The sequence below is a fragment of the Melospiza melodia genome, chromosome 1 (assembly GCF_035770615.1).
Source record: "Melospiza melodia melodia isolate bMelMel2 chromosome 1, bMelMel2.pri, whole genome shotgun sequence".
Classification (NCBI taxonomy): Eukaryota; Metazoa; Chordata; class Aves; order Passeriformes; family Passerellidae; genus Melospiza; species Melospiza melodia.
The window spans coordinates 30,218,625-30,244,778 of NC_086194.1; the positions used below are offsets into that span (position 1 = coordinate 30,218,625).

At 40.9% G+C, this 26,154-nt stretch overlaps 1 protein-coding gene across 1 annotated transcript; it reads right to left on the minus strand.

Moving 5' to 3' along the window:
• Positions 1-2,064: 2,064 nt before the first annotated feature.
• AGR2 (anterior gradient 2, protein disulphide isomerase family member) lies at positions 2,065-7,272 on the minus strand. Its single transcript, XM_063152515.1, has 8 exons — positions 7,223-7,272; positions 5,453-5,590; positions 5,099-5,162; positions 4,974-5,026; positions 3,935-4,008; positions 3,493-3,556; positions 2,987-3,070; positions 2,065-2,392 (listed from the first exon to the last, which is right to left on the minus strand). The coding sequence occupies exons 2-8, from the start codon at positions 5,580-5,582 to the stop codon at positions 2,343-2,345; spliced, it is 519 nt and encodes a 172-aa protein (XP_063008585.1). The 5' UTR covers positions 5,583-5,590; positions 7,223-7,272; the 3' UTR covers positions 2,065-2,342.
• Positions 7,273-26,154: the final 18,882 nt, after the last annotated feature.

Genomic DNA, 26,154 nt, shown 5'->3' on the forward strand with positions numbered 1-26,154 from the left:
AGCCCCCCAAAAAATAGGTATTTAGAGGAAAGGATTAAAAGAGCAGGATTAAGTTGGCCATTTATTTATTAAGATTCTTGCAGATTTGGTTGTGGTGAAAAGTAGATGAAAAAAGCATAGCCTTGAGTGTAATAAAGAATTTCAGTTTCAAAAACATTCATTGATACTTTGCATCTAGGCATGTACATTAGTAGACCCTTGTAGGGTCTCTGTGTGCCTCATATCCATTTACTGAATGTTATACATAGTATCAGCACCTCTGCTTAAAAAAATGATGCTGCTTCCATAGTGTTATAAAAACAGTTTTGTAAAACATGATGGCACAGGCAGCCCTTGTTTTATGTCACATAGCTCTAGCAAGACTACTTTGGGTTAAGTAGGTGAAGATGATTCTGATAACCAGCTGCTCTGGCCTCCCTCGGTGTTGTTCCTCTGCTATGTGATATGACCACATTTTTTCTGACTGATAAGTGATTCTAGAGACTATTTCTGCATCTCTTTTTTCTCTGTCTTCTGGATGCTGCAATAGAAAGTAGCATCTTACTGAAGTGCTGAAGGAATGCTGAATTCCATGTCTGGGACCCTTTCCAGGTGCCTCCTTGAGGTTTTCTGGTAGGCCAGGTTTGCACAGCTTGCCAAAGACCTATTAGCAAGTACCTCCCTTCTGATTTTGCTGAGAGATTCCCTCGAGCTGAAAGCCTTGCTTCTCTCACCTGTCCTGCCCTCCCAAGTGTTTTCCTCTTGTAGTTGTGGCAGTAAGTGGTAAGAATGGTGTTATTGCCAAAGAGTTGAGAAAATAATGAAGGCATGGTCCTGGCCAAAGTGTTTCTCACTGATCCTGCTCCTGAGTTCAGAGATAGCAGATATTTGGGGCTGGAAAGTCTTTTTGTGTAAGTCTTTATGAAATGTATACTCTCGTGGTGTTCATCTGCAGCGTTTATTTTAGTTCTGACTGCTCTTGTCCCTTTTGGGCTTATAATAAGCAATCATGAAACCAGCCAATAGTCAGTGTGGTATCCCGTTCTTAATCATCTCAAGGCTTTACTGAAATCTGATGTAAGCTGGAACATTATAAGGGAAGCAGTCATATCTTAAATCACTTCAGAATACAGCCAGTTCAAAAGAAAAACAAGCTCTGTATGCAAACAATGCCATTCTCTAGTCTCAAGTACTTTCCTGTGAAACATTTTTACTTCTTTGCTATCATAGCTGTAAAGAGAGGGCTGATATTGAAAGTTCCACATAGGCTGGTTCTACTAGAAAATAATTTGAGAGAAGGTAGGCTGAGTAATAGAGAGCTTAGCTAGCTTCTGGAACTGGAGATAAAAAGCTGCTTTCCTCTGCTGGGTTTGGCTGAATAAAGTTGATTCTCTTCACAGCAGCTTGTGTTGTGAATTTGGATTTGCAGCTTTGGATTTGCAGCCACAACAGTGCTGATAACACAGGTTGTTTTCTGTGGTTGCTGATACAGAGTCGAGGTCTTTGCTGCTCCCTCACACTGCCCTGCCAAGCAAGTAGACCTGGGCTGCAGGAGAAGTGGGGCAGAGCTGAGATAGCTGATTCCAGCTGAATAAGGGGATGCACCACGCTCACCATAAAAACTGGGGGAAGAAGCAGGAAAGGGGGGCACATTTGGAGTGAGGGTGTTTGTCTTCCCAAGTCACCATTACATTTGGTGGGGCTCTGCTCTCCTGGAGGTGGCTGAACACCTGCCTGCCTGTGTGAAGCAGTGAATTAATCCTGTGTTTTGCTCTGCTTGTGCACACAGCTTTTGTTTTACCTATTAAACTGTCTTTATCTGAAGCCATGAGTTTTCTCACTTTTAATCTTCTGATTCTCCCTGGAGAATCATCCCACTGCAGTGGAGTGAGAGGGCAAGTGGCTGTGTGGGGCTGGGCTGCTGGCTGGGATTGATCCACAGCAGCCTTTTTCTTCCAAAATTCCTTGAATGTGAAATGCAAGCTGTGGTCTAAAGCAAAATGATGATTTTACTATTTCTAATAATGATAGATGAAGATAAGAGGAAAAAAATGATAAGAGGAAAAAAATGAAAACACAGCAATGTTTTGTATGTAAACACTTGAAATGAATTTATTTTTAAAAAAATCATTTTTACAGTTGAATCATACAGTATTCTTCTGTACGCCTTAAAATAAAAGCCTTCAGCTTTTAAAAACGCTTCCCAGTACAAAAGTACTAATGTAAAACTGTAGTGTTTATGTATAGAAACCATCACTACACATCACTAAATATCACTCTAAATAGTCTCTTCACCAGTATCAAGGTGTGGAGAAGACATGGAAGATAAGACTTCATAATATTTAAGGGCTTTCTTCTTCCCCTTACAGTTCAGTCTTCAGGAGCTTCAGCGCTTTCTGCATATTTGAATACACTAGAAATAAAATATTCATGCATGTTATTTTTGCTGCAACTTCGTCTGCCAGCAACCAAAAATGCTGCAGAGAAAATGTCATTATTATTAAAGATTTTAGTCACATGCCTATTGCTGTAGGGATTCAGATGCACTTAACTCTTCCAGGCAATTTGTGAACATCATGGGTTTAATTTTTACTGGTGAGAACATTCATAAATGCCAACACACGGGCAGAGGCTGGAGCTGTGCAGCAGTGAGGGATGGCTGTAGCAAACATCTTTCCCTGCTCCCAGAAGGGTGCCTGACCTGGCCTGTTGGGACTGGTGTGTGGGTTCTCACCGTTGCTTGCAGTGAGCACTGCTGAATTATGCAAGTTCCTACTGACGTATCCTTGCTCTTAAAACAGATGGATGCGTAAAGCTCCAGGGCTCTGCCATCATTTTCTTCACCTCACTGAGTTTAAGTCTAGCATCCTGTTTAATTTTAATCCTGGTTAAATGTCTTTCAGCAAGTACTGACTGCAAGAATCTGTAATGCCTGGTGTTATTCCTTGACACATGAAAAATGCCACTTTCAGAATATTTCCAGAATGTGTCAGAACACTCTACTTACACAGTGAAATGTCAGAGGGCTCATATGCATAGAGACGGTTTGAGTATCTTCCTGTAATATCTGCTCTCACAGTCAGGGAAGGATCTGGGGGAAAAAGGGTGAGAGAATTTGTAGAGGTTAACCTTCAAGCAGAAGGAAATAAAAGGAAATAAAGCTTTCTGCACCCCTGCTTGCTTCCTGAATGTTTCTGTGAGACATGTCTGCTTCTGCTGACTAAGAGATTGTTCTAAAAAGGGTCACTGACATTTCAGTTTTAAGTGTTGTGTTTGCAGGTTTATTAGGAACAGGATGAGCTACCCATTCCAGTGAATGTGACATCAGCCATGGAGGGAGGAATGCTGGACTTGTGAAGATGGGTGATATTGAGTCAATATTTGATCCACAAAACCAACTTGAACCTTTGTATTTGTCATGAAATACATTCCTGTTAATCAGCCCGAGGATTTTAGATGATGGTGCAGCAGGGGCTCTGTTCTGAGATCAGCTTTGGTGCTTGAGGTACTCACCTATGAACAAAACCCGAGGGACGTACTGGCCATCAGGGGCAAGGTTCTTGTCTGTGGTTTCATACTTAAAGAAAACAGAGAAGGTTCCTAGTCAAGGAGGGCACGTTACATGAATATTTTTTTCCTTCACCACACTTTGTACTATGAAATACAGCTCAAATAATACATTTTGCAGTCTAAGATTCACTGTCTGGGAGGCAGTTTTTTAACAGCTGGGATTGCAAAGTGGTAAGAGTTTATGTTATTATTAAACTTCACATTCCCCCACATTCTGAGTTTATGATAGCTACAAATGAAAAAGACTTACTTATGAAATCTGTTATGGCTACAGCAGTGGCCATTTTCCTAGCCAACCCTAGCTATTAAACTCAAGTTAGAGAAGCCATGATTAAAATCAGAACTTTGTAGCTTTCACTTAATTAAGTGTAATTGGGAAACTTACCACAAGGTTGAGGAGAATGAATTTTTCAGCCAGTTTCTGTATGTCTTTGTGTTCAGCAAAGACCTTCTTGAGGGCTAAAGTAGAAAACAATGGGAAAGAAAATGAAAAAGATGACCTTGAAATATATTGTCCTCAAAAAAGAAATTCAAACAAACTGATGAAACAAATGAGAATTTCCACTTTACAACTGCAGCAAACAAACATTTTCAGTTCATTCCATTGGAACATGATCCATTAATTCTTATTCTGCCTTAAAGAGTAATTACAATAGTGCAAAATGTCCCATCTTCCTTTGGAGAGTACGGCTGGCTCTCAAATTCTCTGCTTAGGTTTGAATTTGAGCATTTGACTCTTCAAACCTCCTGTTGTACTACTGTGATTTCTTTCTACAGATCTTAAGGTACTTGATAATACAGCATGTAGGGCTTCAGAGTCAAATCTTTGGAAGGATGCAAATCCTTGTACAAAGACCCTTGTGCAGTTACTGGAGCTATGGATGGTTGCAAAGATCTTGCCATGTAGATTGATTTGCAGGAATGGAAGGCCCTCAGATAAATTCAAAGACACTGGGAAAAGAGCAGTCCCAGGTACCAGAAACCCTGGAAGAGCTCAGTTTCAGCCTGGATTGATTTAGTACCCAGCTGGATTCAGTCTCAGTCACTGATGATATGGTTGGAATATGGTCTTTCTGACAAATTGTTATTTCTTGCTATTGGTCTTGCTATTGATTTTGGCTGATTGTGCTGTGAACCAAATTCAGATCTGTCAGGGGTCAAACCCTACTGACCTGTGCTCATTTCCATATCCATTCGGTATCATGCAATACTGAATTACCGCTTTTATTTTATTTCTACACATTGGAAAACACCTTTGTGGTACAGTAACTTCAAAAACTCTTTCCATGCTTATGCAAGATAGTGCTTCACTATGGTTTAAGCAGAATGGAGGCTGATTATTTTTTGTCAAGCAGAGTTTTTTCAGAAAATTAAAACAACTTTTTTCTTTTTTTTCCTCCCCCTCCCGAGTGCAAAAAGATTACCTTGGCTGTGTGGGCAGTCTTCCAAGTGGTGGATGATCATCAGGGGTTTCTGGCTGGAAAAGAAGAGCCCTCGTTAGGAGCGGGGAGGCACGGGGGGCTCGGGGTGGGCGCGGCAGGGTGAGTACCTGTGCTTGGAGCGGAAAAGCGCCTCCTCGTAGGTCTGCGTCCAGATGAGCTGGTCTCCCCAGCCTGCAGGAGGGACAGACACACAGACACACCCTCAGACAGCGCCTCACGAGGGGCTGGGGACCCCGGGTGCGGGTGCTGCACCTCCTGATGTGAAGCCCTCGGAACAAACCCCTGCCAGAGGGCTTCACATCAGGAGTGAAGGAGGAGAGGGAGCTAGGAAATACTAGAAAAGGTTTTGCAGAACGAGTTGCAAGAAAATTTTTTAGAACAGCACAGTAGACGAAATGTTCACAAGATTGCACTTGTTTAAAAATTTGGTAGAGGTTTTTGTTCAGTTGTGTGTTTTTTACCTCTGGAGAGTGTCTGGGGCAGTTTTGGCTTAGTGGTAGTGTCCTTTGAATCCTTCTTGCCCACATCCTTTGCCAGAGCACAGGAGATGACGATGAGCAGCAAGAGCACAGACACGTAACTCCTCTCCATGGCTGCCCCTGGAACAGGAGAGAGAAGCTCTGGTCACCGCGGTGCCGCAGGTGGGGACAGGCAGGGTGGCTACAGCTGCTGAAGACTCAGGTCACAAATATGAACAAACGGAGTGAGGCTGGGCTGGAAGGAGCAGCTCCAGGCAGGAGCCTCAGGGCATGGGGTGAGGTTTGCTCAGCAAACGCCCAGAAGGGTTGGGCCATGGCCCTTCTAGGATGTGCGTTGTGTCTGTGCTAATTTCTCTCTCTTCTTGTTACATATATTGAATATGCTCAGTAAAATAACAGAGTTACAGCAATTCCAAAAGTTCTAATAAGTTCACAGTTCTACCTGGATCTCCCAGTGCTAGAGTAACCCAGATGAAAGTTAATTTCAGGTGCTGAAAAGTTAATTTGTCTCAGCTCTTCCCCCATTTTGCTGTGAGAGTCACTCAAATGAGAAGTCAGAATGTTTAAGCTAGGCTTTACAATGAACATTAGCATAGACATAGGTTAATGGTGTTTTTGATGCTTCCAATCCTGTTTTTTTTCCTTAAAAATATCACCTAATCCTTAAACCCAGCAGAACGTATAACAAAAGGAGTTGGGAGGAGTTGATGTGCTGCCCAGTGAAAGCTGAAATGGAGTTTGGGGGTGGAAGCAGCACAAAGCAGAGAGCTTTTCCTGAGCCAGGCTGGGACCTGGAGATGAGACAGGTCTAAAGGAAAGCTCCTCATTTCAGCCTTTCAGCTGAAGGGGAAAATCATTTCAGCAACATGACCCTCTGTTTTCTCATTACATTTCCTCCTAGAAACTAGAACCAATATAATGGGCTCAAAAAGAAAGTTTAAGATGTTCTAAAAGAAGTACAGAACATTGAAAAGATTCATTAACAAAAAAAAAAAAAAAAAAAAAAAAAAAAAAAAAAGAAAAAGAAAAAAGGAAAACCAAGCCTACATAGCAACCCCACCCCAACAGGCTGATTGTTTGTAAAGTTCAGACAATGAAAACTAACAGAAGTGTTTTTCCAGGTAGGAACTGCAGGAGGAGACATTAGTTGCATTTCCATGAGTGATACAATGCTCTTTGCTACTGGGATATCCAATAGACCTCAAACATCCAAAGAGTCCCTTTTTCATGGGTATGAAATACAACTTTTGCAGCAGACTGCATTTCTGCCCCAAGAAAAGCCTCCTTGGCAGAGAGGAAAATTGCATGAAGTTCAGTTAAACTCTGGATTGTCAGGGTTGCCTCAAGAATTGTTTTGGCTAGAGAATTGTATGGCGGAAGCAATGCTCCTTTAAAAAGAAAAATAATAAAATAAAAAAGTAAGGGACAACCAGGAAACTGAAGATCAGGCACACTAGGCTGTTGTGGAGGCAGCATGCAGAAAGCAAAGACAGAGGAACATCAAACTTGCTCCTAAAAACTTTGCCTCTGGAAGACTATGTGCACTTTTTAAAAGCTTTCCAAAAGAACCCCTCTTCTCCTGTATTTTTTTTTTTTAACCTGCAAAGCCAATCTTTCCCTAGAGATTTCCCTTCCCAACAAGCTGTTCTGGACTGTGCCTTTCCTTTAGGCTGCTCAGGTTCCCCATCCCAGCTGGCTGGGGCTCACAGCTCCCCTGGGTGCTGCTGAGGCAGGGACTGAGCAGTGCCTTACCTTGTTTGCTCTGCCAGGCTCCTGCCAGGATGGGAAGGTGTTCCTGGTTCCAGTGTGAATGCTGCTGTTCCTACTGCCTATTTATGCACCTTCACACCCCAACTCCACCCACAAGCTTTGAATTTCAATACTACTTTCAAAGAGCTAAACTTTCTAGTTTTTCCCCACCAAAATGTTCAGAGTTAATTTTGTAATGAAATAACATTACTGTCTGCTGTCAGATACTGTGTCTAAAGCTCAAAGACATTTCTGTAGACTTTTGGGGTATTTCTTGAAAGGTGATTTTAAAAAATTGGCAAAGATCCAAGTACAGGTAAGCTTAAGTCAAGACTCCTGATTTGCCTGAAGAGTGATTTGTCTTTTTTTGATTGGTTGGAAAGTCTGTATGGGTTCCTGTTCTTTTAGTCCTTAGAAAAAGTTAAATTGATGACTCAGAACTGTGAATGTTAATTAGATAAATAACTGTGCACATTTTACAGATATGTGTGCACACATGCACATGTAATAGCACATAGAATTGTAATCAAACCTAAAAAAAATAATTTTAAAGGCGTCCACAAAATGTATTTGGTAGCTATGCTAAAAGACTGTGTTCATGAGCAGACATCCAAGCCCACATTTAATTGAAATTCTAAAATTAATTAGTTGTGTAGATATTCATTTTTTTAACTACAACATGAACCCTAATCATCTTAGGTTTCAGATGCACCTATAATACAGTGCAATGCTCAGGAAAATGAGATGTGGATGCTCATTCCCACTGCTGCACTGACTGCACACAGTCCTTCCACAGAGGTCAGTGCAAGTCTGTCCTCAGCAATAAATGCTGAAACTATGGTATGTTCTCCTTGCTGCATGCCTCATGTATTTCAGTGAGATTAAAATCATGTCTTCATGGGCAGTGAATGCTTAACATTTCTTAGCTGGGTAGATGAAATCCATCAGATATGGATTTTCCTGTTTGAAATTCACAGTGCTGCCTGATGGCTGCTAAAAGCACCCAATTGTTACAAATATACTTGAGAGAATTAAGAGCTTTGGATCTTATTGGATCTTAGTGTGGATTTGGTTTGTGGTTTTTTTTTTGTTTTTTGTTTTTTTTTTTTTTTTTTTGTTATGAATAGTAATTAGGAAAACAAAGTGCAGAAGCAAGATGGTGAACTCAAGCAAAACAATGTATTGAGTTCTACCATGCTTTACTTAGCTGCTTGATGAATTAGGAGGCTGAAACCAAAGCTCGCAGGCATATCAGTCATTTTAAATAACTGCCCTTTTCTATGTTTCATGAAATAAGTATGTTTTCCTGAGAGAATTTGCATATGAATTTCTTCTTCTCCTCCAGGACTTGTCCCTGAAGATTTACAGATGTAATTTGTTTGCTCCTGTATTGTCTATCCAAGCTACATCCACTCAGTCTTTTTTCCAAAACCCACACCAAAAGAAGACTCCAAGGTCCTTATTTGGACCACTCACTTTGGACAACTTAGGTTAAATTCTAAATCCAGTTTAGTCCAGAGGTAGAAGTTAACCTTGGGTACCTGTTTCGGTCTCAGCTTAGACAATTCAGAATTGTAATTTAACACACTCTTGCTGACTGTCTGCTCAGGTCATGTGTGCATTTGGTAGTTTTAAAGCCCATAAAAGAAGTTGTAATTGCTCTCTGGTGCTGTGAGGAGATAATAGGCAGGTGGGTTCTCACTCACAAACCTTACAAATAAAATTGTGTTTTGTCTAAAAATGCATCCCCAAAGCTAAGCCCCTACCTGCCCCTGGCACCTTAGATGTATCTCCATTTCACTTGCACCTTTGCTTTCTCCTGTTTTCAGGGGATGGATTTATCTTAGCTGTTTCCACATAGCCTTGTTCTGCTCTGACAGAATAGTTTCCTGTGAGAGTCTCAGTAACTCAAATTCAGCCACTCACAGGGGCTTCCCTGCCACCTCAACCCCAGTGACTCGATGCAGACAGTTACACTTGTCTCCAGACCAGCTTTGTGCCTTGCCATGGAAGAGAGGGGAGCTCAGTCCTTCCCACAGCTCCCTGCTTGGGCCCTTGGACTGAGCAGTACCCAGCTGCCAAGCTTTCTTCTGGCCTTTTAGAATGGGCTACTTTCTCTGCCTCAGTGACCAAACCCTGCAGGACCTGCCCCAGAGAGCTTCAAATCAAACAGGGCTGTTCCAGAACGTTTTTCCTCTTTTCCTATAAAGATCTGGTCGACGCTGTTACTGTTAATATTTAACAGCTTTACAAAGCTAGTCATCAGATTTTTAATATATTTTTGTTTCCCCTGCTTTGAGGTGCCTTTGTTCATTATGTTTTACAGAAATTTGCACAGATTCAGGTGGCTGATGTTACATCTGTTCTGAAAACATTCTCTGATGTTTTTCCTTTGTTTTCACTTGTATTTTGTAATACGTAAGTTTTAGAATTCAGGCATTTCTCCTAATCTCATAATAAACATGTTTCCAAGTCTTACAATAAATAGAATAAATATCAGAAATTTACATGGGAGGAATGAGAAGTAATGAAGGAGATGTGTACTCAGTCCCAGTCTAGCAATGCTCTGAGAAAATGCCAAAGACAGACAGATCTGGAAATCATCAATCTTCCAGTGCCCTTAAAGTTGAAATGTAAGATACAGTGGTTGAAAGCAAACAAAATTTATTTGAGAACTGGTCAAATTTCTGTTGTCAGTACTTTAACCACATACAGGTTTTTTATAACCTGAAAGCTCTTTGGATGAAATTAGACTAAAATTTTCAAGAAAGCCTTGTACCCCAAAATTTAGGAGCTGAGACACCCTCTTACACCTATGACAGGTGCAGGTTCCATTTTGTTTCCTTCCTGCCCTGAAATAGTTCAAACCCTTTTCATGGCTATTGTAGGTAGGTGCTGTCTGGGTTGGGATATGCCCTGATGATCGATGTCCCTGGTCATGCATGCCAAGACTGTTTATTTGGGTAATAGGCATTTATGCTGGAGCAGGCACTGGTTCCCAGGCCTGCTCTGTTAGGTAAGAAAGTGATTTTTCTCACATTGGCTCAGGAACTATTTGCTAACACTAGCAAATGCATTACTAAAGAGAGCTGATGTCTTAGAAGTGGTCCAGACATTCTCTAGAGAGTTGGAAAGCCACGGTTCAACCATCTCCTCTCTACTTTATTTTCATTACAAAGCCACATTTCAATCTATGCCTGGAAAGAAAAAAGTTCAGTAGATTTCTATTGCTAAACATTTAAAGCTGGTAACTGGAGCTCAGATAAATTTTTGCTAGGAATCTGATGATTTGTCCTGAAGAATGATGGTTTTCCAAAATACATCAGCCCAACATTTTCCTCTTTTTATTACTCAATAAATTTGCACTATCTACAGTTTATTGGTAAAATTTTTCAAATTAGCTAGCAGAAGAGATGCTAAGGATTTAAAATAAGATAATCTTTAATTACTGCTTGCAAAACAAAAGAGCAATCCGTGAGGATTTTGATATCTCTGGAGCCATTTCTTTCCAATTGCTTGTGGATGTTTGTAATACAAATCTCCAGCACATGATCCAAGTTGTCATGAAAAGCATGGAGCATCCCTTACATGGTTTTAGATAAAGATGTGGGTTTGTCATGTAGCCAGTTCTTATCCCATACTTTGTTTTGAGCCTTGATGGGATGAGATGTCTGGAAGGCATTGCTGAATGACACATTTTAAAATCACTAAGTCATTTGAAGACCCATATTAAATATTCTTGCTCTTGTATTGTTTAATGCCCTTTTCACAACCATAAGGAAACTGTCATGGTCTATTACACCAAGGAGTTTTCAGCATATGTGGAACTTAATTGCTCAGTTTTGTTTGATAAGAGAAAGCCTGATCCTGGTAGGATTTAGATTTAACTTTGAAATGTTTTTTTTCCATCTCACGGGGGAGCAGTGAATGAGTGAAGAGGAATTCTTTGATGAGAGGGATTGGAAAGCAGGGGTTGCACCACAGCCTGAGAAAAAGACTTTTTATCTGGTCATCTTAACTGGGCTAGTCAGTTATGATCAGCAATGCCTCATGTCTGAAACTCTTATACTGAAGTAAATGCATTTTAATAAATTAAAATAACTAGCTCTGTCTAAAACCAGAAAATTTGCTGTACTGGAAAATTAAAGCCAATGACTCTTTCCCTGTCTGAGTAACTGATACCAAATTTTCAGTGCAACTTGAAATCTGTGAGCCCACACTTTCCTATTTTGTTATAATGTAATTGAGAAAGGTGGGGAAAAATTATGTTTTGAACGGCTTATTTTTGTACTTAGTATCACATGGGCATTTTTTAACAAGCCTCTTTCTATTAATCAAGCCCCCTTCTGTTTCTGGCCTGCCTTGGTCCTTGGATGCTAAACTCTATTACAGGCAAGTAGCTGAGCCACAATATTCATAATTCAGCCAGTCTCCCAGCGCTGCCACCTTGCTGTGCTCTCCCTGTAGGCCTCCTTGTATTCATTGTTCTTATTTCAAATTTATGTCTGTTTATCTGCAACCCAGATCCTCTTAGTTTTCCTAATGCTTTGCCTCAAAGATCAGATACTATTGAGTATCAGTGATGTGATGTCCCAGATCTGACTCCAGAATTCATGGTCTTTAAGTAACAATGGATGGGTCTCTATTCTCTTTATTCTTGCAAACTTGCCTGAAAGTTTGCGAAGATAAAGATGAAGGATTCCATCCTGTTCTTTATTTTTTTTTCAATGAGCATTAAACGCATCTCAGTGAAATTCCAGCTGAAACCACTGACACAACAGTTTTCTTAGCCCCACTGTTGCTTGTGTGCTAATGTCTTTTTTTGTTTTTAAACATTGCTTTTGCTTTGGGGCCAATATCCCAATCAGCATGAGCTCTGCAATGGAGTGTATGCATTTGTTCTGCTGAGTTTCTCTCTTTCCTGGTAGTGTTGGGCTTTTTCTCCAAGCTGTGCAGACCCTCATGGTGTTGACACTCTCAGCCTGCATGATGTGCTCCACAGAACCCTCCATCTTCTCCCAGGTTCTTGACATTGCCTTGGCTTGAGTATTCATCACAGAGTGTGCAGGTTTAGTCAGCCACACAGACTGCACAGTTTTAGAGGATTACAGAGCTGAGTCCTTTCTGTGGCAGCTCTCACAGCTGCCATGTTTCAGATGTTCCACCACATCCTCACTGTGTCCATGCCATGGTACCATTTTTCTCTCTGCTTCAGTCTGAACTGGGTGGGCATCTTTGCTTGGGCAGTTCTAGTTGCCTTGTCAAGGTTAAATCTGGTATTCAGCAGTCTCATTTCTGAGCTGGATTTTCCAGATCCTGAATATTATATTTTTATCTATGTCTCAGCTACAAAGTTGTAAAACCAACTGTCCAAATATAGACCAGGTATAAAATCCTCAATGGTTTCACCTTCTTATTTTACTTCTTTCTTCCCCCCCCTTACTTTCTTTTCTGTGGGGGGAGTATGGGGATTGTTTTTTCATCTTTGCAAGGAGTAGTTTACCACAAATTACCCAGAGAAGTGCTGGGATAACTCTTCTGTCAGGTTTCAAAGATTTGTTCAACGAACTTGTTGTTTGATTATTAATGCCATTATTCAGTGCTCATGCATAGGGACAGGGTTGGGAAGAATACTTTTATCCTGCCTGACCTTCAACTGTTTGTAAGATGAACTTTGAAATAAGACAGCACCCCGTTCCAGCTGCTCATGCTGTGAGGTTCTTCCTAATGCAGAATGTTGAGCATGCTTCTGAAAGCTTCTCACTACAATCCTTGTCTTCACATATTGACATAATTTAATTCCTTTCGTCACACAGTATTCTAATGGCGTGTTGCAGACCACTGTGTTACAGGACAAAGAAAGTGAGGGCACATCCACTGTGTTGGGCCCAGTTCTGAGCTCCCCAGTGAAGGCGATATGCTCATACTGGAACAAGTGCACCAAAATGGTTCAAAGGCAGTGAAAAAATGGAATGTCTGTCATTCGAGGAGGGGCTGAGAGAGCTAGGAGTGTTCAGCTGCAGAAGAGATGGCTCAGGGGGATCTCACACCTGATTGTGTCAATACCTGATGGTGGAGACCTCCTTGTTCGGAAGAAGGCCACAGAGAGGATCAGAAGGCTGGACCATGTCTTCAAGAGACTGATTTGGGCTTGTAGCCTGGAGAAAACTCTGGGGAGACCTTACAGCATCTGCTAGTACCTAAAGTGGGGGGGCTACAAAAAAGCTGGAGAGGGACTTCTCTCAAGAGCATGTGGGAATAGGACAAGGGGTAATGGCCTTAAAATCAATGAGAGTAGATCCAGATTAGATATTAGAAAGAAATCCTTTAAAAGGGTGGTAAAGCTATGGGACATATTGTCCAGAGAAGCTGTAGATGCCTCATCCCTGGAAGTGTTCAAGGCCAGGTTGGATGGGGCTTTGAGCACCCTGGCGTAGTTGAAGGTGTCCCTGCCCATGCCAGGAGGGTTGGAACTAGAAAGTCTTTAAGGTCCCTTCCAACCCAAACCATTTCATGATTCTTTGACTCTAAGTAAAGACAGGAAAGCCAGACTCTTCTGTAACATCAAGCGTCAGGATGACAGTAAATTGAAATTCAGGAAATTGCATGCAAATATAAAGTAGAATTTTGTTCCTTTGGTAATGTGAGGATGATTGAAGACTGGAACAGGCTGTCCAGAAAAATTGTGGAATCCCCATCCTTGGACATATTCAAAACTCAACTGGGTGTAGCCCTGAGCAACCTGCTGTAGGTGACCCTGCTTTGAGCAGAGGCCTTGGACAAGACAGTCTCCAGAAGTGCCTGCCAAATTCAACAATTCTGTTATCTGGTGTATCTACATATGTAGTATGTATAAAAGAAATGTTAAACAGTACAAAGGTGATCTTATAACTGAACCCACACATATCCTACTCTCAACTGCACTTGGTCTATTGCCCAGTATAAGCTAAATTAATGGAAAAATGCCATACTATGGTGACAGGTTAGAATATTATTGCTGGAACAGTAATGAATGGTTATTAACTTTTACCCATGAGGTGCTCATGTTTCAGCATGGTGTGGGTCATACACTGTACAAACACAGTTGTAATGTCTCCATCAGGATTGCTAGCTGGCTGTTCAAGCCAGTTGGAGTGACTTTAGGCAACGTGTCCTTAAATTTCTGTTTAAACGTCATGGCCTGGAAATGGTGAGCACACCCCCACAGGTGGTGACACTAAACAAGCAGTATCAGTCACAGGGAGCTGATAGAGGATGGGTGTTCCCATTCTCCTGCTGGCACAGCTCCACCTGATGGCTTGATGATAACGTGGCTCTATCTAGGCAATTAGCTCTATCCTTTCAAATGCAAAATACTCATTTAAAATTGCTCTTTTATTTTTTTTTTTCTGGAGGTAGCATAGGCAATCCTATCCCAAATCTTGTGAAATGCTTAGTGGTCAAAAGGCTGATGTGTGTTTCAGCAATGCTTGGCGCAGAGGTGCTGGAGCTGGGACAGAGCAGCCTTCTCTCATTTGCCCTCCCTCGCCACAACATCATTCCAGCAGCTGACAATGACTGAAATAGAAGCAAACTTAAGCAGTGTGGTCTTTCTGCATCCAGCTGTTCTCTGTATCTAGCTGTGTCACTTGGAGGTTCCCTGGGAGGCAGGGAATTCCCACATAGTCAAGTCAAAGGCAGTCTAATCTGTGTGCCAAAAAAATTGTGTGGAAAAAGATGGAGATGTGAGTGTGATCTGAAAGCAGATCACTTAAAAGTAGACCACTACATGGGGAGCCATACATAAGTAAAAATGCATATACTAGAGTTCCTGTGTCAACTATCTGTTAGGAGCCATTTCTGCTTTTAACATGTCTGAATGAGAAGAAAAAATAAGGTGTAATTTCTAGTTTTGTGTTGAGAGACTTGTAGCTATCCTGCTAGGATTTCAGAGCTGGATGCATTGACTCATTACAAACACCAGCAGGCTGGGATTTCAGTTCCTGCCCTCCTATTCTGTATCGTGCAGCTGTGGAGCTGCAGAGCAAACAGGCAGCTGGTGCAGAGCTGCCTGCAACCAGCAGCCTCCCACATTCTGCAGGTGTTGCTGGGCAGAAGTAACCAGAGACCAGCTGGTAGCACCCACCTCCTTTCTGGAATGAGTGGAGGGAATATAAATCAGCAGCACAGGAAGAATGGAGGAAGTGCCTGTCTTTGCTTGGCTGTTGTGGAGCTCTGCTGTTTGCTGCTTTGGTGGGTTGGCTAGCAGGGCTGAATCCAAGTTGCTGGGTCAGGACGCAGTGTTGATCCTTCCAGTGATCCTAAGTTTTAAATGTCAAATATCAAAAAGTTAAAAAGCAAACTGAAGTTAGTGGGTAGCAGTCATGTAGATGATGTCAGTTATTTGGAGAGAAGCAATTATTCAATGCTATATTCATGTGGCTGCAACATGCCAAAAGACCACAGGCACGGGAGTCACTAATTATTGCTGTTATTTTCATCACAGGTTTGTATAGTAGGCACTGCCTTCACCTGGTTCATATGAGGATTGAATAATAAACTGTAGACAGCTTATAAGCTCTGTTATCTGTTCTAGCTCTCTGTACTTTCTAACTAAAGATCCTAAAAAGCTAAAAATTATTTGCAGTTTTGGATGAGCTTCAGGTGGACATTTGGATATTGGAAATGTCACACTGTGTGTGTGCAGAGCTGTTCTCTATGGTTAGGAGCTGAGACCTTTGGCATGATCTGCTATAAAATATTTATTTTTTCCTCTTCTTTTAGAAGAAAAAGAATCTATCAGACAGTGGGTTTAGCTAAGGATGCCTTCATAGCTTTGAGAGGTGTTCCTTACACTTCTATTTCTTCTTTCTATTGACCAGTAGGATTGTCACACCTGTATTTCCTTGCCAGCTTCCTGGTTGATGTGTGCATGAGATCAGCATCTAGCTTGCTTGACTGTGTTTCTCAGGTGGCTGTTACACAGAGCCAGTCCTGCGTTTTGGTCTTAACTGTCCTGGCTCTGCCCAAAAAATAAATAACATTCTTATAGCTGTTAAATAAGAGTAGAGTCATCATAAAAGTCTAATAAGTACTGTAAGAAGTAGCAAGCTGCATCTTGAACTTTGAGACCATCCTTTTGGTGATTGACACTGCTATGTCAATGAAACTTAAGCATGAATGCACCATAATAATAAGAGTTTTCCAACTGTCTTCTTGACTCAGTCAGATTGGTTGTGAAATAAAACCACCCCATTTTCTTCTGTTAAATACAGAAAATGTAGGAATTTAAAGCTCCTGATACAAGTAGCTCTACCTTTTAACTATTTCAGTTGCAGGCTGTAAGAGTTTCTGGGGGATGCCATTGTGAGGCACTCCAGCAAAGTTAGTGGGGCCATTTGTCGCTGAATGTGCATTTATCTGTCAGAGCTTGGGTCTGCATTACCCACAGGCTTTTTAGTTCCTTTGGATTTGGGAAATGAGAAAAAAGAATATAATAATCTTTTTCAGATAACTGACACATGCCTTGAAGACTAAAGATGCTTAAAGGGGCACATGGTGTGAGTTTTGGGGGGGTCCTCTTTGAGGACAGGAATTGAACTTTGATGATCTTTGTGGGTCCCTTCCAACTCACATATTCTATATTTCTATGGTCAGATTAAAAGAATAAAGATGGTAATTTAAAAGATGTGTTAAATTCACAAAGGTCTGAAAAAAATGAAACTGGTACTTTGTGTTTACAGGTAATTTAAATTGAAAAGCAAAATTGTTCCAGGGGTGTTATTCTTACTGCACAATCACAAGGTTTTCTTCCTGTCACTAATGTTGCTCATGCAAAGAAAATGACTCCTTTTGCTCTGCAGCACCTGATTCTGTTAGCAAGGTGAATCTATTAGCAAGGACCCCTTCAGGAAAGTCTCAAGAGTTTAGCCTTCATGAGAATGCACCATGTTGCCATGATTCTTTCCTGTGGCCTGTTTGGTGAGCAAACAAACCTTTTGTAAGTTCATACAGTGGTCTGGTTCACACTCAGCAGAGAGACTTCAGCTTCCAAATTCTATGTGCATCTATCTTACTGCTATTTCTAAAAATTTTTAAGTAAAGCTTGGCCATTGTAATTTAAGTAAATTCTTGGCCACTTGTCAAAAGGTCATTGTTTAATTTTTGTACAGTAATGTTAATGTTAAGTCAGCCCTTAAGTGAATCTCAAACTGAGCACCCTTTGCTTTTCCTGACTGCATCATCTGGTATGATAAATTCAGCTTGCCTTGCAAACTGCTTTATATAGAAACCTTGCTAGATAAAATGCTTTGGTTGAAGTGGAAGATAAATTGTGCTGGAGTTGAATTCTGTAAAGCCTTCTAACCAGTTCCAGAACAGGGCTGCTCTCCAGTTTGCTGGGTTTCAGTGAAATCTGCCTTGTGTGAGTCTCGCCCAGGATGACTCGCAGAGCTGGCGAGCAGGAATCTCTAACAGCAGTAGCCCTGGGTGTTGGTTCTCTGCTCTGTGGCACCAGAGCAATTGGGAGTGGCTTTGTTTAATTAATAATCAAAATATCCTACTTGCTACCTTTAGTTTGACTAGGGAAGTGGAGAGGAGGAGAGAGAGCAAACTTAACTGTGGCGTATAACAGTAATGAGGTTTAATATTGCAACAGATAAATGACAAAGCTTATTCTACCCATGAAGGAAGATACCTTTTTTCTTTCTCCTTGTGTGTTCTACACAAGTGGTATTGCATTCTGAATGTGTTGGAGACAGCAGTCTAATGCAGGAATGCAGCTCTCAGTCAGCAAAGCTGAGCGGGATGAAGGTTAACGCTGGTTTACTCTGCTGGTTGAACAGCAGCTTGCAGCTAGCTTGTACCAAAAATATTGCTGCAATTCTTCTAGCAGGAAATGAATTGGATATAAAACTAAATGCAAACAAAAGCTCCACCCTACAGTTTTGGGGGTTTTGTTATATTATTCTGTGTTTTTAAAATTGTGTTATTCACCAGTTCATGCTATGTCATGAATTTGTCAAAGATATTAATGAAAGACCCACCACCATCTCTTTGCCCATTTGCTACAGGTGCCAGGGTTGATATTTTGGAAAATAAACACATATTTGGAGGCTAGAGTAGTAACACTTGTTCTTTGTTTTGGTGGAGCTATCCCTGCCCTTGGGCCTATTCATAGGTTCTGCACCATGTGACTTCAAAATAACAGTGGAGTCAGATTCAGATCATTCTTTTTTTCATTCATTCATTTAAAATCTTTTTTTCTCAGGCTTCTACAGAAGAATGAAAACTATGCTTTAGGCAAGCTTTTCGGAAGGGGTGACTGGGGAGTTATTTTTTGTCAACCAAACATTTTAAACAAAAAACCTAACTTTTAAAAAAAATGTTTGATCGAAGACTTGCATTTTTGTTGTGTCAAATTGTCATTTTGCAAAAAAAAAAAAATAGTCTGTTTGGATATGAAAAGTAAGTTTTTTTGCAAAATTTCTCGTAAAAGTAAAAATTTATTTAGAAAAAGTAATTATTTTGGCTTCACTTATCAAAATGAGACTGTCACAGGGAATTGCTTGTGCTGGTTCTACTTGTGAAGAACCACAGTGTGAATAATTCTCTAAGTGAAAGCATGAGTCAGTTATAAAGTCTCTGCTTTAGAAAGGACTTAACCAGTTGAACAGTCTGGTGGGAGATTGGTAGGATGAAATAATTTTAATCATAATTAGATGGTGGGGTAAAATGTAGTATAACACATGAAATTTGTAATTTTCCATAGAGTCTCCCACTCCTGGTAGAAAATCAGATAGCAGAATTTTGCCTTATAAAGTAAAATGGAGAATTTAAGTCCTCCTTGAAGCATAGGCAGGATTTGAAAATTGTTTAGAGCAAGAGATTCAAGTTTTTGAAATTGCTATTCATTCAACCTGCAACTTCAGGACAAAATGCCACTGAAATCTGAACAATTGGACTCAACACTTGAATCTATAACCCGGATTTGCATTTTGTGCCTATCATTACTAAATCTACTTGTGACTTTCTACTAAGTATCCTGATGTTCTTTTTGATTAGAAACACTTTGTTAAACATGGTTTAGGAGCTTAGCACTGCACAATGACGACAGCTTTTACCGTTCTGAAGGAGTTTGTTTTGGATATGAACTTGGGTCATTCCAGAGCTCTTGTGGGGCATTTAATATGACATCTACACTTTGAGTCCAGTTTTTCACTGGGGCTCTACCATTTATACCTCCAAAGATGAAATCAAATAACCAACTGTAAAGCCCTAAAATTATTCGCATAGATCAATGCAGCTATGGGACTGTGTCAGTGAAGCTGTGTTGGCAAACTGTTACTATTATAATAACAAAAAGAGAAATTATATAAATGGAGAGGTGAGAGCACAGGGTGCTTGTGAGGTTGATGGAGTCACCTGTGCCAGAGCTACTGGAGCAGAATGTTGTTGTAAGCACACAGCAGTGGGGGAATTGGCAGGTCACAGCATAGCCACACAAATGTATGGAAAAGCTTTTCCTTCTGAGTGGTAAATCTAAGCTTATCTGATATTATATTGTGCAAAAATTGGCCCAAGGTCCAGTGGAGTTATCTGGGGCAGAGAAGTGATCATACTGTCATTTTGACAGATGAAGTGCACTGGGCTCACCATTCTGGGTAATCAGTTAACTGCTTAGCCAAGGGCCTTCCTTCCTAAACTCCTTTTCAGTCACTCAAGAACTTCCCCTTCATTCTTGGGTGAGCTTGGCCATGGTGCTGGGTAGCTGTTCCTTTGCCAGCTCTGTATGAAGAGTTTCACTTCTGCCAGACATGGTTTTAGGGTTAAGCTGTCTGGGGTACAGCTTGTGTGTCATGTCTAAGTGCTCAGTCCTGTCCTGGTTCCTGTCCAGCTCCTGGGGACTGGCTTTGAACAGAAGCACCAGCTTAGAGTGAGATCTCAGCCCTCTCCCTGAATGACCTGGGAGCATGGTGATGTATGTGTTGTGATTATAACTCCTGGTTTGAAAACAATATGGTGGGACTACTTTTTGCTACTGACTCAACTTTTAAAATTAATCCTTAGTTTTTTCCCAAATATAGTGATGTCAATATTTAATAATCTTTGAAATACTGTCCCTGTGGCACAGAATATGGAAATATAAGTCAATATAGTGCAGGGGTGTAGCAGGTGTGTGTTCAGGCATCCTGAACAGGATGTGCTGGCGGAAGTGTCCTGGAACTACCTTCCTCTTAATTCCTGCCTTTAGCTCACTTGCAAAGCTAATTGGATATAGTTTCTTCGTGTAAGCAGTAGCTTGGCTTGTGCTTCTACTCTGTTAAATGACTAATCTCTTCCAATCTATATATGTTTAATCAGGAGATGACCTAGGTCAGATAATAAGTCTGCTGCATGTTCTATTTGCAGTATGTTGTGCTAAGCAATAGCAAATCTGTTGAGTATTCTTGTAGTGCAAATCCCTTTCAAATCACTTTTACTGATGGAGAGAAAACGTGTCAGCTTCTGAGTGGCTGCCTGCTTATTCCTGACTGACTTGATGTTTTCAAGAAGAGTTTCAGGGAATAAATATCCCCATGCTATATTTATCCATGATGGTTTCAATTTGTCAAGCTGCTGCTAATTTAAGTTGCAAAGAACTTCCTTTAGTATTAAGTTATTATTTCTAGGTTGATTAGTCTTAAATAATTTGTCCTGAATCTCAGACCTGTCCTGAATCCTGTGTACTTTTATACCTGTTGTTTACTGTTTTGATAAATGCAAATCTCTATATATCATTAAAATTGGATCCATAGACTTCAAATTGCCATGTCTGTCTGTCAAATCTACATTTTAAAATCATCTATCTATCTATCTATCTGTCTGTCTGTCTGTCTGTCTATCTATCATCTATCTCTATACACATGCAGACTCCAGAAAGGACAAAGGATCTTGCCAGAGCAGTGATGCAGAAGTTCTCTTTTTCAATTAATATTTGGGAACAAGAAACAAGCTTCTTTCATGGTGGTCATTTTAAACATTTGATATCTATTAAGACCACTGCTCACTGTTGAAAAATTGAAAAGTCATATGGACTTTTCTAGTTTTTTTTTTTTTGTGAGGAGTGACATCAAGTCCATCAGAGGGTTTTTCCATTGTGGCCATCAGGCAACCGTGCCCCTCTCTGTGTGAATTTATTCTGAACCAGTAAGCCATGCCTGGGACTGGGCACTGCCAAGCTGGATGACTCTGCCCTTGACAAAGGACAGGCTGTCTCATTACAGTGCCTAGCGTGGTGTCAGCAGTGTGGTTGTTGCTCTCTGAGATCACTGCTGCTCTGGGGAAGGGGAAGGCAGGAGGTCAGCCCTGCCAGCCCAGCCTGAGGAATGCCTCTGTGCTGGCTCTAATTGTGCTCCTGTGGCGAGGAGCTCAGAAATGAGAGGCTAAACAACTGCACTAAGCTGCTGTGCTGGGAGGACTAGTGGGAGGTTTTTCACATGGTAGCCTGTTCAACAAAGCCCCTAAATATACCCATGCTGGGGCATGGCTGTCATTCTGACCCAGGCTATTTGTTTCCATCTTGCCCGATTATTGAGGATTAATATTCTGCCTTCTTGGCCCCTGTAATATTCTGGTCTTGAGGGAGCAAAGGAAGCAGCTTATCCTATCTAATAAATTGATAGGGAATGATTCTTGAATGCTTGATCATTCTTGTCATATTGTTTGACAACTCTTTTTGTGTTGTAAATGTGCAGGAAGACCTTTGATCCCTGGGCTGGTCACATTAAGTTCACTGCTCAGGCTGAGGCCCTGCTGTGCATTCAGTGAAGGTTTTGTATCTGTGGAAAAGAATCAAGGGACACTGAGAGCTTTGTGCAAACCAGCCTGGAAGGATAGATGTGTTCTGGAAACCAAGTTTAAGCTGTGTCTCTGCAGAGGGAGTGGCATTGCTGTGCAGGCTGGCAGCTGCTGCAGCTGAGCACAGCTCTGCCTTGCCCTGTTTGCGTAGCTGGGTGGATGCTGGAGACAAGGGGAAAGCAGATAGGAGCCTGGGCTGGCAGGGTCCTCAATGAAACACAAGAGTCATCATGTGGTGGAAAAGGAAGAAAGCTGCCCTGTGCTTTCTCTGCCAAAAAGGGAGGGAGTCACTGGCAGCTCTTCCTGCCTGGATGCACTTTTGTGCTGGGGGAGGAAATGAGGAGTCAGGGCGGTGATACAGGCGCTTATGGTGTGAACTTCCTGCAGTGTAGGAAGGGATGCTGTCCCACAAAACCTCCCACCAAACCCTGTAGGAACAGCTGCAGCCACTCCTGACATGACATGACTAACCCTGAGCGACTGCTTAGCAGAGTCCATGGTGAATATCTGCATTGTGAAGGGCTTGGCTCCCTTCCCTTCTCACAGGTGCTTCAGAAAGAGGGATCTCTAAATAAAGATAAATAGAATCTGTGATATAATAAGCCAATGGCAAAGAAATGTTGAGCAACCATCAAAATTCCATGCTGGAGCTGGAAGTTTGCTGTCATGGATACATGCCCATTTCTGGGTTATTTTAATTGTGCAATTGAATTTATATTTAAGAAAAGCACAAAACGCAATTTTGGTGAAAAAAACCCCTAAAATACCTATAGTTTTTACCTAAAAGTAATTATTTTAATTATAACAGTTTTTCTCTGATTGTGGAAATTCCTTTGATTTATGAATATTACTTAAGTTATATGCCCTGATGATAAAATAATTATTTAATTGCTTATGAGAGAAATTCACTGGAGAACTTCCTTATTTATACTCTTTGCTATGGAAGCTACATTCTTGGCTTTTTTCATTCATTTACCAGTTAATCCAGGTGGCCTTCCTTTGGTCATGCCCACAATCTCTTTCCTTCTTCCTTCCAGGAAGGACCAGGACATAGGCACAAACTGCCTACAAAGGAAGCTGCATGGCCTGGAGATATGAGAGAGAGAGAGGGCAATGTATAATTCCTGTAAATGGGGAGGCCAGATTCCAGAGCTCCTTCCCTAGGAAATCCATGCTGGGAAATGGCAGTTTATAGTAGCTCAGACCAGCTCCTCTTTGATGAATTTTTTTTTTCTTCCCTGGAGAAAAGAGCCTAGAAAGGCACATTTTGCACTGTTGTTCTTTACAGCCTGTGTCACTCCATCTTCTGTTGAGTAGGACAAGACTTTATGTTACAATATTTGTCTTAAATACCTGTTAGTGATGACCCTCCCTTCCCCAGGCAGCCACTGACAGCTGACTCAGGCTTTTTCCCTAGAGAATGACAGCCTCAAGGCTTTAGTTTTTGGCTTAATTCTGGCTCAAGTTCAGGAAAATATCATTTAAGATATACTGAGGGATTTTTCAGTGAATAGCTTATCCTTTCTTTCTCTACTGTCTTCCAAATTCAGTCTTTATTTTGACATTGCTTTCTTTCATGTTTTTCCTCTTAAATCAAGGGAGGATAAACATTTTGTGCTGACAAGGTAGCATGACCAGGAGAACTGAGATGCATGTGTGATGCATGGTACACGTTTTAAAACCAAATTAAGGAAGTGCATCACTGTTATGTTCCTTAGAATGCAAAGTTTTGCGATAAATTAACTCATGGTTTAGTAACATGGGTGGTTAAATTACCATTCCCACCTATAGTCCCTTTTGCTGTCTTATCCAAATAATTGGTTGAAGCATAAAGATGAATTTTAGGTCCGTATGGTATAAGTGGTCTTGTCAACACGAAAAGGAAGTAACAGAGCTATAGAAAGAGAATACATTTTTCAAGTTTAATGTGTAGAATGGCTACATTTATATAAGCTGCTTATGTAAGTTATCACTTCATCAATTTGCACCTAAAATTAGCAAAGAAATCTGTGTTTCATTCTACTCTTGCCTAGCATTGTCACTTCAACTGTGTAAAAGCTGTCCTTTCTCTATTAAACAAGTTAATTTCTATCTGCCGTTCTACTCTGGTTTCACTAAGTCTAACTTATACAGGAGATGAGTTTGAAAATTTTCTGTAACGACCACACAGTAAGTGCCTTGGTAACTTTGAGGATAATTAGAGATGGTTTTTTGTTGCCTGAAGAGGTACATAAAGAAGTGATTAGAACCAACATAGGCCAGGAGGAGGCAGCCTTTCTATATCTCTATGTCAAGCTTTTTATAACAAGAGATTATAACAACTCACAATGTAACTGTAGAAACACGCTGGCAATATGGTTGATGTTTCATACAGTAAGTCTATATCCATCTTGTAGGTAATAAAATCAGTCATTAAAAATACTACCCAATACAGGAGAGACAACATGTTCCAAATACATACTAGCATTGCATGAGAGCACTTGATGTGTAGGTAAATCACAGGAAGTGATTGTGCACACTCCCCTTTAGGTATAAATAGGGAATTCAGGCATCTGTTCAAACCAAAGCACTTCATGCTAACTGTTTATCTGATTTTGAAGCAACACTCCCAAAATAAGAAAAAATAACCCATAAGGAAACTTCGATAACAAGCTGCACACTGGAGGCCAAGGCTCTGCTCTGAGGCAATCGTTGTTCTCCAGAGAGAAGTGAGCTTCAAATTTGGCAGACACAGTGCCAAGCCTTTATTTCTCCTGCCACCTGCCTTAGGCTGTAGTGGATACTCTGCCCCTGAAACATAAGTTTCTCCCCTTAGTTTGTACGAGGCTAACTAGCAGTTACCTACTAGTTAAACTTCAGATAAGTTCATAGCAATCAAGGGATTATGATTAGTCTTTACTCATGTGTCAGAATGAACCAAGGAGAACAATGATGACAGCTGCCATTGCTTCCCTTCATCAAGCAGAGCCAGTATTGTTGAGTAGGAGCAGTGCATTTTACTTGTGCAGTAATCACTCACCCCAAGTACCATGAGAGGAGCATAATGGCCAAAAAAAGGAAAATGTGTTCTTGTCAGCAATATGTGCTGCTCTTGGGACTGAGTTCTGTCCTCACTCCATGGAATCAGAGAATTGCTTGGGTTGGGAGGGACCTTAAAGATCGTCTATCTCCGAACCCCCTTCCATGGTCAGGGATACCTTCCACTGGACCAGGCTGCCCAGGGCCCCATCCAAGCTGGCCTTGAACACTTCCATTAGAGTCCCAGTAAACCCACCAACTGCATGCAGATTTCTCATTCCTCCCATTTGTTCCCCCTGCCATATGTGTCTGTGGACAGGCAGTATAGAGAGGCACCCAGTTGTGTTGGTTACCCATAAAGGGGATAGGAATGATCCTGCCACCTGTGCCCCCACCACCCCTCTATCAGCATGCCAAGCAATCTACAGTTTCATAAGTGAAATACTTCTAGAAGTATATTTTTTATTCCTGATTTAGCAAGCATAGCCAATACCTTCACAAATTGTGTATACAAAGATATAATATATAAAATATATGAGATTGTTATTTTTCTCTGCACTGTTTAAAATTATTATAATTACATTTATGGGAGATTTTGCTTGTTTTTCAACTTTGCTGTTTCAAAATGTAGCTATGAGCCTGACATGTTTTTGGCAACCTGCCCCTATAGTCCCTATGTAATTTGAATATTTCCATGATTTATCAGCATACTGCCACAAACATATTGAGCCTACATGACTAAAATATACATCTAGTGAAATGCCAAAGTATTTACAGGCACTGGCAATGCTTGCTGTTGTCAGACTTGGAACCACAGTTTCTTCTTTCAATGAATTTCAGCTTTACCTGGAGACAAGGTAGCTACTAGAAAAACCTCTAGCACTGCAGATAGAACTGTGGAATTATGTTTACCAAAAGTATTTAGGGAATTCACTCTTTCTCAAAGACATTGTTTCTTCTAGGTTTATGGCTCAGTAGACCATGTTATGAAATTATATAGCAGGAAGAATTTTCTTTGGCTTTCTTGGTGAGTCATCCTCTCAAAGGACGCGTATCATTTGATTTGCTTCAGCACAGGAAGGAAAGGTTTTGTGGTTTCT

What these genes read in the sequence shown, in the direction of transcription:
- AGR2 (XM_063152515.1), bottom strand. Translation starts at nt 5,582, where the DNA reads ATGGAGAGGAGTTACGTGTCTGTGCTCTTGCTGCTCATCGTCATCTCC. An exon ending in GCCCCAGACACTCTCCAGAG is followed by an intron (nt 5,163 to 5,452) that starts GTAAAAAACACA and finishes TCCCTCCTGCAG; the next exon opens with GCTGGGGAGACCAGCTCATC. An exon ending in TCATTCTCCTCAACCTTGTG is followed by an intron (nt 3,557 to 3,934) that starts GTAAGTTTCCCA and finishes GTTTTCTTTAAG; the next exon opens with TATGAAACCACAGACAAGAA.